General features: G+C 39.3%; 1 protein-coding gene across 2 annotated transcripts in view; it reads right to left on the bottom strand.

The window, feature by feature from the left end:
• Nucleotides 1-6,753: 6,753 nt before the first annotated feature.
• The window catches only part of LOC104532503 (glutamate receptor 4), a 93,920-nt gene continuing 87,272 nt past the window's right edge, over nt 6,754-13,401 (bottom strand). For both annotated transcript variants that reach the window (XM_029087411.1, XM_029087412.1), the window contains exon 13: nt 6,754-7,892. In XM_029087411.1, the coding sequence (XP_028943244.1) occupies nt 7,728-7,892 (165 nt within the window). In that variant the 3' untranslated portion in view covers nt 6,754-7,727. The remainder of the gene's footprint in view (nt 7,893-13,401) is intronic.

Here is a 13,401-nt window from a genome sequence, read left to right as displayed (position 1 = left end):
AAAAAAAAATCCAGTGATAACAATGTTGAGTGAAAGTGTCAGCCCATTTCCTGTTTAGGCCAGAACTCCTATGATTTATCTGTGCAAACATGCCACAGAATTTGCCAAAAGTAGAAGGAAAAAGTTAATGCTCATCATTTTTTTTCCTAGGTTAATTTAATATCACAGTGACTCCTGATTTTCGAGTCTTAACAGGGGGTGTGATAATCAGGTGGTCAGGTCCGAATGGAGTGGGGGTAGGTAGGTAAGCACGATAAACTATCAGCAATACATGCTAATGGCTTAGATGTCTTAAGCCTTCTTTCAGGCTTTCCATGTCCCCTGTAACAAAATATAATGGGAGGAGAAGGAAACAGCAGCATTTCCACATCAGCTCCTGTCTTCTGAGTGCTGAGAGATCTGCCTGAAAGCAGTGACCTTGACTGCACCCACTTTCCTGAGCCTGATTCTGTTTGATGTGGAGTAAGCAGAGATGGGTTAGAAGTTGTGCCTGCATGTTTAAGAAAGAAACCTTCCCTTCTGCTCAGGAACTGCAGGAGAATTTCAGACTCAATTGCATCACACTTGCCACTTCAAAGCCTTCAGCGACTCATCACACACTTGGAGTATCAAACCCAACTTAATCTGTCTGACAGCCTCTTTCCTGAGGGTTGCTACAGTACCCTTGTACTCAGAAATGTCTCTAGAGAAACAGCAGGCATTCCTTCTTAATATTATTCAGAGTCATAATTGCTTGGTACAAAATGAAGCATTTTTTGTACACTTTCTTTGGGAATGATGCAATTCAGTGTTACATACAGTGACTATTTTGTTGGTTTTTATCAGAGTTACTTTTAAATATTCCTATATTAAGAAATTAAGCAAACTTTTATACCTAGTCTCCATATAAATGATCTAATTTTGATGTATTTTCGATTTATTTGTTACCATCTTGAGTCTGATCCATGGAATATTTCCAGTGATAAGACTAAAAACTGGCCTGCCCCTGGCTGGGGTTTCTTCTTTAGACATTCGACTTGATGTGAAGAATTAAGTATTAATAGAGTAATGTGAACATGGAAATTTCTGTGTTGCCAATAGTTAGTTAACTCACTTGAGCCATAGGAAATGTAGGTTCAAGTTCCTGCTGTAATGAAAATGTACCTGGTTAAATGCACAAAGAGACTTGCCTTGTACCTCCAGAGATCCTCAAGATGGCTGTACGGACCTGCCTTCAGCCCTCTTGATCCAAAGCATCACGCCTGAGGTGTGCTGGAGGTAACATTTATCATCAGACCCCAGTAGGAAGATGTGTTCCCACCTCCTCTCACCTCTACTTTGACAATTCAGATTTCAGGGCACCTGTCTGTTGCTGTAACAAGAGTTCCCACCAGCTCACCAGTGTCTTATATTAATTAAACAGTAATTTTAATTAAATGAGTAGCAACCAACATAACCTTTTGGAGTTGAGGGAAAGCAGTGATCTCTAGGGGATGGTGGTATCTACATAGCAACTATGAGAACAGCAGGGAGTCCCGAGTCATGTGTTTACATCTGGAGTGGCAAACAAGTGACCTCTAGGCATCAGATACTGTGAAGCTGAAGGTCATAAACATATACCTTGGAGGTGATGGTAGCAACTCTGTCCTTGTCTCATTGTCTGATTGATGTTGTGATAAGAGCTACTCTCTCAACACTTGTGGGTGTTAAGGTTGCGTAGTCTATCTCTAAGCCCATACTCATCGACCAAGGGAGTGTCTTCCTTTTCCCAGACTCTGAAACTTCTACGCATTTAGACCAAAACAGGTTTTAAAATCTCAGATATACCCATCCACACTAGTGGTTGCATTTTTACATCAATTTTGCATTGATTTAAACAGCATCAGATACAAGGCTGGGTAGAATCAGGGCCTTAGTACTGGAATCCTTACAGGAATAGCTAAGATATTCAACTTGAAAAGTCACAGAATTTTTTCTTAGGATTTTTTTTTTTTTTCTTAGTCTTAGGAAAATATATAATTAACCTTAAAGCACTTTAAAGTCCACTTCAACATTTTAGCCTTGTTGAAGGTCTTTAGACCTATTAGAGATATAACATTTTAAAGACATTCAGGGTATGGCCTTTATAAATTTTTAATATTTGGTGGTAATGGATGATAAATTCGTGAGCTAGAAGAGTAAATCCTCGTTCCAACCATAAGGAAAGGCTGACAGCAGTGCACACTCCTCTGAAGTACGGTGACAGCATGCCTTATTCTAATCCAACAGATCCATCCAGATTCTTGGTTTCACAAATAATCAAACACATTTGCATTTAAGTAAGTAGCTTGGGATACGTGTTGCTACATTTCAATGCCCTCTCAATGCAGAGAAAAAAAAAATCAGGAAAATTTTGAGCTTAGGAAAATATTGAGGGTGGTCAAAATTTGGAAGAGGTTGCCCAGAGAGGTTATGCAATCTCAACACTGGAGATAATAAAATTTTGATAGGCCTAACCTTGAGAAGCCTCTCAAACTTTGAAGTTGGATCTAACTTCAAAGCTGAACCTGCTTTAAATGGAGGTTTGAAGCAGATGACCTCCAGAAGTCCCTTCCAATCTAAATTATTCTGTGATTCTTATTTACTAGTTTCAGCTTGCCTGACCTTACATTCAATGTAATTGTTATGAAATCAGTAAGTTATTTGGACTCTGTGACACTTCTCTCATTTAGAAAAGGAAATTACTCTAAATTCCTATTTATGATTCCACCAGTGACTTCTTAACCTTAGACATTCCAGCTGAAGATCAGCTGGCTGTTGCATGCCAATTACAGGTTTTGCTGTAGCAGTGCTAATTAATCGATGTCTCCATGCAGACTGCCCTTCTTTTCTTGCTTTTGACATTAATGTAGTAGGTATATTCTGCCAGCTGAGAACTTTAGAAGCTCCCTGCTGCTGCAATTGCCTACTCATGGATGAAGGTCTGCTTACACTTTGCGATGGCACAGAAAAATACAGGAGTTTCTACACCAAATTAAAGAGTATTTGTTCTTCATTCTGACATGCTATCACGGAAGAAGCCAGAATTACTAAGGAACAGAGATGAACAGGCACCGCTCACCTCCTTCACCAAACACAATGAGTACAACCAGTTATATAAAACTGTACTCCTTTCCCCAGGATCTGTTTTCAATTGCACTAAGTAAAATAAAACTCAGAACATGTGCATTCAGCTCCCAGGGTAGTGTCTAGGTGCAACTCAGCAATAACAAGCAGTTGTGTAAGACTAATTTTGCATGTGAGGTCCTCAGACAACCCAGCAAGTCTGTACTGATTTTGAATTTAATAGGTGTTTAATATAAAACACTACCAGTGTGGGAGGTTTGAATATGTCGAATGAAAACCAACTAATATTACAGTGAACATCAAAGCAGGCTTGTCCTACAGTATGATTCACACCAGCTCAGAGGACACTTATTTTGCAGACAAGTCTAATATTGTTTTAAGTATTAATAGTTGCACTTGATTACATCAAAACTGAAATTATTTTAAAGGCAGGTAAATACATATAGCATTCAGTTCAAGATAAAGATAGCTAAGTCTAGATCTCTACAGGAAAACTGTGTGTCTAAGATCTTTTCATACTCCATTGTGATCTAGTCAACAGAGTCTTGAAAACAACTCAGCTGAACAGACTATAGGACACAATTCAGTTACTCTGCAACAGGTACGTGGTAACATTTGAGAACTCTTAGGCCATCTAAGACATCTGCATGGGGTTCTTAGATCTGACCTAGGATCTACAGGAGACTCATTCTTTTCTGGACTTGCACTAGGATGCTAGGTTGGGTACTCAAAGGCATCTCAAGTGACTCTAAATGCCTAGGTTTATGCAGCAGAAATGAGCCTTCAGTTGATCAGAATAATTATTTTGATCAGACTCAATTAATTTGCCCACATATGGCTATCCTGTCCTCTTTCTGATTCTCCATGGTGACTGAGATACCTTTGGAACTGGCAGATAGGACTCAAGGTTGATAGGACAGGTTCTGCTGTAGCATTTTTTGCATCTAGGGTTTTTTCGTGATTTTATTTCTGTGGTATTTTATAACAAGCATCGGACAAAGTCACAGTCTCCTCTTCACCTCATCTGACCAAGATTTCTTTGAGTAAAGCGTTGCCTTGCCAAGGACAAGGCTTGGAAGTGGTGAGAGGATGCAACAATTTCCCCCTGTGACTGCTGGCCACATGCCCTCGGTGATCACACCACTCCACAGCCGTGCTGCTCGTTGGCTGTGCTGCTCATGCTGCTCAATTGTGAATCCTCTCTGTGGGGATCCTCAGTAGTTACTGACATTGGACAAGACATCTCAAAGGACTTGGGGGTCTTGTTACCAAGTGGAAACCCAACTCAGGCACCTAAGAATGGGCTCCATGGAGTGGCATTCCTAACAGCAGCAATGGGCTATTTACTGAAGCTGAAAAATAAATGTAAGGCATTAAATAAACAGGGGAGCATGTAAGAGGAGTAAGACTGTGTCCTGGTTTTTGCTAGGATAGAGTTGATTTTCTTCTTAGTAGTTAGTATAGCTGTGTTTTGATTTCAGTTCAGACTTGTTATGAGAACATCATTGATAAAAGTACTAATGTTATTAGTTGCTGCTGGAGCTCAAGGCCACCCTGTTTGGCTGGTTCACAACTGCATTAGAACTGAGAGGGAGAAGCACAGTGAACAGTAAAGCCCAAAACTGGCATTTGGATGTGCCAATGATATTCCATATCATATCATGTTTAGTATATTATCTGGGGCTGACTGGAAAGGGTCGGGGGAGGGGTGGGATTTGTGCTGGTTTTCGCTGAAGCTCTTGCTCTTCTGGGATTGCAGTTTCAGTTTGGGATTGTTGCTCCTCCAGGATCATTATCTGGGAATGGGCTGGGCTTGGTCAGTGGGTGGTGAGCAGTTGCACCAGGTTATCGGTCATTTGTATATTTTATTACTGTTATCATTATCACTACTATTTTAATATTAGGGGTTTTTTTTAAAGTTTTCTTTTATTTCTATTATTAAACTGTACTTATCTCAACCTACAAGCCTCCTTATCCTTGCCCCCAATCTCTCCCCTATCCCCTGGGGGTGGGGGGGAATTCGGTGAATGGCTGTGTTGGCTGCTAGCCAAGGGCTAGCCCAGTGAAACTATCACACACTGGAAGACAGTAAAATATTCCAGGACAGCACTGCCTCTGCTCACAGTCCTAAATGAGGAAAGGATGAAGATGAGCTCCTGAAAAAACAGACACACAGAAGAACAAAACAGACAGCATTCTTCACACTCAAGTCCCCTAATCTGTTCAGCCTCTAATATGTCACTTCACAAAAAATCAAGATAGACCTTTTTTTCTTTTTTGTTTCTTTCTTAAAAAAAACCAAAAACCCACCACCAACAAAACAGCATTTGCTTTTTAAATTAAAGTGTAAAAAGAAGTCTGAGAGGGAGCTCACAGCTTTACTCAAACAGGAGAAAAAACAGACAACTCATCATTCCAGCCACAGAAACACAAACAGTTCACAGTAACTCATGAATGAGTTAAACATGCCAGCAAAACAAGGATATTAAGTAGTTTAGTCACAGTGATTCATTGGTTTTTATGTGTCTTTTTCTCTAAGACCCCTGCGCACTTTGTAGTCATTGTGCCTTAGGGGCAAGCATCATCTGATTTTCACCTCTGCCTGCACTGTCAGGCTCTGCATAAGAGCTGGTCTCCCTCTGCCTAGATTATAGTCAGTGGGAAGACATAGACTCTTGCTGCTGTGATTCAGTGGTTTGATGTTATAATGTCTACTTTGAGATGAAATCATTCAGTCTCATTGATTATTTCCCTCCAGTAACTGTAAAGGGTGTCTAGAGTCTCCCATCTATATTGTCAATGCCTTGACTGAAGCTAACACCTGCTTTGCTACTTCATAGATGTCTGTATCATACAGGATGAGTATCACCTCAGTAGTGCTTCTTGTTTGTCCTTTGCTGCAGTTGTTGAGGGTTGGTCATGGTTCGGCAGCGTTAGGCTCCACCCTATGATCACACTACTCTTTGTGAGGGCCTGGAGCCCTGGAAGCTGAGAAAAGCACAAGCCATGGAGACCTTGATGAAATTTAAGCCATCTGAACATGTCCCCTCATGGGCCTGGCAAAATCACAAGAGTATTAGAAGCTATGATTAATCCAAGTTTGATCCGTTTTACAATCAGGAATCTGGTATGGAGCTGTTACAATGGTGCTGTTGCTTTGTATTTGGAGGCCACTGCAGAGTCTACTGTGGCCAAGGAGAATGACCAACAAAGAAAAAAAGGCTTGCTACAACTTTGCACCCACAGGCATGCCTGCTCCTGTTGACATTTATTCAAACCACGTCTGCTAGCCTCTCCTTGGCCTGCCACTGGAAGGCTGGCTGATGAAACCCAGTTAGCTGGGTACCAACACACCACATCTATCACATCAGTCTGAAAGATGGTCATTCTTACTTTCCATCAAGCATCTCATTGCTTGAACTATCCAGAGAACAAATCCTATCACTAAATAGTTCCCTAATCTCTCAGAAAGGGTTTTACTGACTAGCACCAAAATACGCAGTAAATAATCATCCCTTTGACAGCTTCGAATCCCTCCTCTCTAAGGACTTCACAAATGTGCAGGGATTCAGTCTGTCTCACATAAGGTCCTGCATCCTGTGGTAAGAAACAAACCACCCTATTCTATTTTGCAGGTGAAATACCTAAAGATCAGAAAACAACTCAAGCTCTGTCGATATTATAAGAACGTTTGTTGTTTTATTCTTTTTGGTGGGTACAAAAACCACAGTTTCTTACACAGAACAAGATTATAAATAATATCTGTAACATGAGTGACCCGTAGTCTCTTTTGATTCTACACTGCGGACTGATGACGTACTCTAAACATTTTAGCATTTTGTTTCTCGTATTAGACAGATGCAAATCTGTGGAACACAGAATGATGGAACAGAATGAAGGTAACAGCAAACAAGAGGATGACCAACAACTTTTATAAAAAAAAGTCTCTGAATTTTATTACAGTGATGGCATTTTATATCAATTATTGCAATGAATTGTTCCCTAAGATGGTTAGAAAAAAGAATTGTGTTGTCCTCTACCGAATTTACATCAGTTAAAAAGCAAGCATGTTTCAATATTCCTCTTTTTTTTCAAAGAAAATGTAAATAATTTTTTTATTTTTCACAGGATTTACATATTTATTATTTTCTTATCACAGTTTAGTGATTCATTTCTACAGCTGAACAGCTGAGTATTCATCCATTGTATATATTGATGTTCTGGAGACACAGGTTAGCATGTTCATTGACTTCTATAGCTATTTTTCTCTCTTTGTCAAGACAAAGACCAAAATGTTGTCCTTTCTGAGCGTGTTCTTCACAGTTTAATGCGCTAAATTGGCAAGTCTTATTAGTTTTAAGTCCACTCAAGTGAAATCTGTTGCTGTTAATACACCCTTCCCCACCCCTCCCCCCAACAAAACTAAATTATGAATTTTCCTGATATAAAATCTGAGTTTGGGTTTCCGAGCTGAGCTCATGCACACATTGTTGCTGATGATGTCTGGCGCATTTGGACGTACTTCCCTTTCTCAGCCAAATTATTAGTTCATCAATGACACTCCCATGTCGTTACAGTCTGTGCTGTGTTCCCATCAGTCACCAACACAGTTTGATTAAGGCACTCAATTATTTTTTTGGTTTTTATGGTAGGTCCGATGCAATTACAGCCAATCCTGAACTTTGTCTAATTGCAGTTCCAGTATGCACGGCCTTTGGGCAGTCGGGAGTCAATACGCGTCCGTTTTCTCCCACGCTCCCTGTGATGGATAATCTGGCTTTGTTTCTTATGGCTTCAGAAAAGGTAAGCTACGTTTGAAAAGAAAAGGAGAAAAGAGGAAAGTGTTAAAATGCTTCTGTCCTTCAACAAAACACAACACAGCAAACACCAAAATATTAAATTTTAGACATCTGCATTTTTTCATGTTAACATTAAATACAATAATAGTATTCATCATAAATATAATACATAGCATTTAAGTCTACTAGTAGAAAAAAGACTAGCAATTCTGAGGGTAAATTTCATTACAATAAATCATTATTGATTTAAATATAAACCCCAAATTTGATCAAGAAATTAACAGAAGAGGTGATACTTTCATCTAAACTGCTTCAAACTAGTTTATATACAGTGAAATGAGAATCAAGACCTTTATGAACCTGAAAGCATTAGCATCTGTGAATAAAGTCATGCACAGGTGTTTATAGGCTTAGACCTTCGACATGAATGCCAAGAAAAAATATAACTAACTGAGAATTGCTTATAAATTGCAATAGCTATATCAGCTATCTCTGTGATAATGCCATGGATCAAATCTAAAGAAATTATTACTTCTTTTCACAATGTGTATATTTGGTATCAGTAAATCTGAGAACTGTCCTCAAATCTCTTTTCATATAAGCAATTTCCTGCAATTAGAGAAGATGGGAACTTCCAAAGGAAATTTATTTTATTGAGAAAAGAATTCAATTTTCTGTATTTTTCTACATTAGATCTAAATTTTCCACAAGAAAGTTTAAATTTTTTTTACCTCAAAATCTTTACTTTCAGATTAACTCAAGTGAAAAATTTAGATTTGTTAAACAAAAAAGATTTGTAGTTATGCCATCTAACTTTAGTCATTCAAAAATCAGTAACCTAATCTAAAAGAACACTCTAACGTGACAATAGAAAAAGCCAAGATGACTAGTTTAGACTAAATGATTTCCAGACGACTAAAATTAGGGGAGGTGTCTAGAGTCAACCAATGCAGCAAGGATATCTGGAACAACAGGCACCCAAACAATGCTACATTGAAACAGACTTCGAAGATACCATGTTAAGATATTAGTGGAGGAATCTGAATTCTAGTCATCAGAAGCTATAGTCTATGCAACTAACTCATGTAATTGTTGTGCAGCAATGCAATCTGAAATACCAAATTGGAAAGGAGGGTGCATTCACAGAGGAGCAAAGGGTCGGCAAACATCATAATAACATTTTATTTGCCTTATTACTGATCTCTGTGGTTAGAACTTTGTCCCTCTGAGCCCGATTTCTCCTTCTGAGGTAGCAGTGAAATCTTGAGCTGGTGTGTGATATGCTGAAGTTAATTTTATATATAAGTGTGTGTGCATAGGGATGAGGGAGATTCCTTAAAACTCCCAAACATTTCCACTGCTTCTGGGTGCACTTCCATCAAAATGCACCAGTCTAATATTGCATTGCTATCAGTAGCTCCTTCAAAAAAGAGTTCTCCAAAGTATAGCTGCTTTTGTGGCACAGCTAGAGCTTGGATATAAAAGCAACTTTCCAAATCAATTGCCCTGAAAACCTCAGCCCTCACAAGTAGCCAAACCCAGGAAAAAGCCTCAGTTTACAGAGGGCGTTATGACATTCCCCTTACGCTGAGAAACCTTGGCTTTGATAAGCATCAATTGCAATATCTGAAGCCACCCTTTGAAAAGTTTCCCTGCTGCCACAGTACTCTGTGACAGGAACTGTTATTAAACATATCCTGACCTAATTCAACAGCTAGATATAAAAAGAGAGAGAGAGGTAATGAGGGAGTGCAGACCTGGGCCCATACAGTACCAAAAACCTCAACTACTCCCCAGCAGCAAATAAAACTACACATTTGCAAAGCACAGACACAATGCAATGTGGTGTAGCTCCACATAGTGCATGTCCAGAGTTCCATTGCAAATGGATGTCGAGGACTGGTAACTGCCTGCAGAAATGCACAGAACATATTTTGGTCAATGGCAAGAAAAAAAAAACAAATGAAGGTGCTTTAGTTTTGGGCAGGGATTAAAGTCCAAACCAGATTAGAATGAAAACTTGGGTGGAAAAGGAATAGCTTACTCCAGACGTGCTAAATTTCCCAGAAAGTTGTCATTATCTACCAGCATCTCTCCAACACTTTGAGAAGCTATCTGTTCATGGCCATTCAGGGTTTGCCACTGGGAAATCCGAGAGAGAACTCAGATTTGTATGGGATATAAGAGTTATGCATAACTGGTTTTGTAGCTCAGTCTATAGAGCTTTCTGGCCATTGACAACACACTCAGGGCACAAAGACAATAAAAAGGGATCCACCAAAAAAAAAAAAGATCAAATGAGAATAACAAAAAATTTCTCAGCAGCCTTCCACAGAATAACAGAAAAAGCTGCAATAAAACAACTCCTCTCTTCTCACGGCAGATTAACAACAGCTCAGCAACACACCACGGAAACAACCCAGACAGTTAACAAAACCAGGAGGAGCAGGTCAAACTTGTACTCAGGAAGGTGCCATAAAGCCAGGTAACCAGGTGAGCTTTTGTGTTATATTTTAAACTACACTATAGGTAATAAGCCAGGCTAATACTCTTCTTAAGTGTGCTGTTGCAATTTAGGATTTATAGCCTGGCTGCAGAAACTGTTTCAGGAGAGGCTGGGATGAGAGGGAAAAGTCTTGATATTTCCTGTGAATATTACTCAAATTGTGAAAGTCTCTGTGCAGTAAGTGCATGAAGTTAATAGTGATAATGTATTTTCAAATTTGTCATTAGTTTTGATTAAATTAGTTGTGGAATTAATAATGTGAAAACAGTGACTGCCCTGTTCCTACTGGGAGATGGAAATTCAGGAGACTGATATCCTCAGCCTATATAATAAATATATCTGGTCTGCGTGGGTTCTTTTGTTGATCAGGCTCCTCTAGTACCTGGATCACATGGAGGTGTCTTTGGCACAAATATTTGAGATGAACTTTTAATAAATTTTTCTATCTCAAATAGGAGATTGGAAGTACACAAGTCAAAATAATTGTATTATACATTTACTGAGCCATCCTGTAGCATTTCATCTTTTTGTAATTAATTTAATAATATTTTAATTGCTTTCTGTAGTTTTGTAATTAATTTTGTTAATTATAAACAACAACATGGGATGGGAGAGCAAGAGAAGGCAGCTGAACTTGACGCTGGTTCATGAGCTTCATGGCTCACTGAGAGTGGCCACAGAGAGGTGGTGGTGGTGGTGGCTGTCTGGACTGGGACAATCCATTGGAAAGCCTCTGGGCTTGGGGTGAGGAATGCAGCAGGGCTTTTCCCTAGGGCAGTGGGAGAGAAGGCTCTTAGTCTCCGCATTGTTCTTGGAGCATCAGCTCAACTAGTGTACTACGGGCTTACTACTGATACACAAAAATGGAAAACTGCTGCCCAGGGATTGCTCCCTCCTTAAGGTAAACTTCATTCTCTGCCTTCAGCAGATGCAATAGCCTGTCACCCCTTCTGAATGTCTTTATCCCATACATACAGACTAGTCCTTTGTCATACACACTAGTCCACACATACACAGACTAGTCCTACATTTTCATTTTCTGCAGTCTCACAGGCAGGTAATTTCCCTGAGGTAACTCACTTTTGACTGGATTAAACTAAAAGAAAAAAACATGGTAATGAATATTAATTGTCAAGTGAGTTATTTAAGTTATTTTACATTAGTTTTAAACATATACTATTAAAATTATTTGAAGTTAGCTTAAAAAGTCAGTGTATTGGTTACTCATGCAGGTTAGAACCGCCAAGCAACTTTCCATATTAGCAAGTTTTAGTCCCAATATGATCCCTTTACTCCTTGGATAAATAAACATATCAAAGGTTTTGAAACGCATAAGAAAGACATATTTTTTTCAGAAATATGTGTAACCAGTGCTGTTAACACTAACAGGGGTTTATGACTAGCACATGTATGAACAGATGGCATAGTCACCCTGCGCAGAGCATGGCACACAGGTAAGCCCTCGCTGCCTGCATGGCCAGGGATGGTCAAGTGTTGCCAGGAAAGGATGACTGAAGCTTGGCTGTCTTCCACATATCAGCATAAACATTTTCATAAGAAGTTCACATGCTGAAATTTCTCAGGCAAATATTACAGCAAAGTAGAATGAAGAATTTCAGAAGGCTGTAAATATCCTAGTTATTTATATTTTTTTTTGTGAATTTTAAAATGTCTGCACCCTAAAATGTTTTTAAGATATTATTAGAAGTTTTGACTAACCCACACATGAATTTTCAATAAAATAAAATGCAACATGAGCATTTTAAATATATATTTTTTCCTATAAGAATTCATCTCTGTGTTGCAACAAGGGGATTGTTAAGTCATGCCATGTTTAGCATGCAGTGTGGGTCAGGTCAGTATTTGAATGAAAGCTTTAGTTTTTTGTTTGCTTTCTTTAATACTATGTTTTGAATGCATTGTACCCTGTAGATTTGATAAAGAAGACTTTTTCTGGGACTCTTATGGCAACCTGGGGACACGCTCAGTTGTGAGCACATCACTAAAGAATTTAAAGGAAAAAGTTCTCTTCATTTTTATTTTGCACAATTACTTGCACAAGATTATTTCTTTTAAGACCCTTATTACTAACAGTAGGCAGTGAACTTGGGAGATTAATATTAGCATCTGGAAGTCCTGATTCCCAGTTCACAGTCATGAACACTGGCTTTCATTCTTGGTGTCCCCCTGACACCTACATTTTCACTAGTAAACAAAGTGCACTGCTAGGACTTATTTTTTTCCTGGGGAAATTAGGCAGCTCCGTTACAATTAAAATATGCCCAGGATTGTGACTTCTTATACAACAGGGAACAAAAGAAAACTACACAGTGACAGTATGTCTGGGATAGTTTCCCAGCCAGCGCAGGCCAAGCCCCCTCCCTCGCCCCCCGAGAACCCACCTATTCCTTGCAGCGCTCCAGCTATCATGCTCAAACACCATTCTCTGCTCACTCTGTGTTTGCTCTGTACTGTATGGTTCGGTATTGTACCGGCTGTGCCTTTAGACAGTAAGCTCCTCGGGACAGGGACCTGTTATGTGTTTGGCACACTTCACCTATTGTACAGCGCCGTGTACTCCAGCGCTATATAAACAATAAATAAAAAATAATAATTGTATCTCCAGTTGTTACCTCCAAAATTTTTTCTAGGTGGCAACATCAAAATTATATTATTCATCTCCTTTCCTTAAATTGTTGTTTCTTACTTCCATTATAGGGATGGCTCAGTGATTTCAGGAAACTGTAGCTCAAGCTTTTTGTTAACAGAGGAGACATGTGGCTTGCTATTTGCAAGGGCAAGGGAGCTCTAAGTAGCATGAAAGGGCAGGGTCCTCGCTGCACCTAGCAGCCAGTGTAGCTTGCGAGCTATGTGAAAGTAATATTTAGAAGCTCAATTTGCTGCTACGTGCCATTTCCAAAGGTCAGAGAGTTGATTTGACTAATGATTAGCTGGCAAGATACTCAGTGCATGGATGAGACCATCCCTGCATGCCTACTCAGGGGAACTACA

The sequence above is a fragment of the Antrostomus carolinensis genome, unplaced genomic scaffold (assembly GCF_000700745.2).
Source record: "Antrostomus carolinensis isolate BGI_N321 unplaced genomic scaffold, ASM70074v2 scaffold3181, whole genome shotgun sequence".
Taxonomy (NCBI): domain Eukaryota; kingdom Metazoa; phylum Chordata; class Aves; order Caprimulgiformes; family Caprimulgidae; genus Antrostomus; species Antrostomus carolinensis.
The sequence above is the reverse complement of the archived record's forward strand: the minus strand, read 5'-3'. Positions and strand labels throughout refer to the sequence as shown.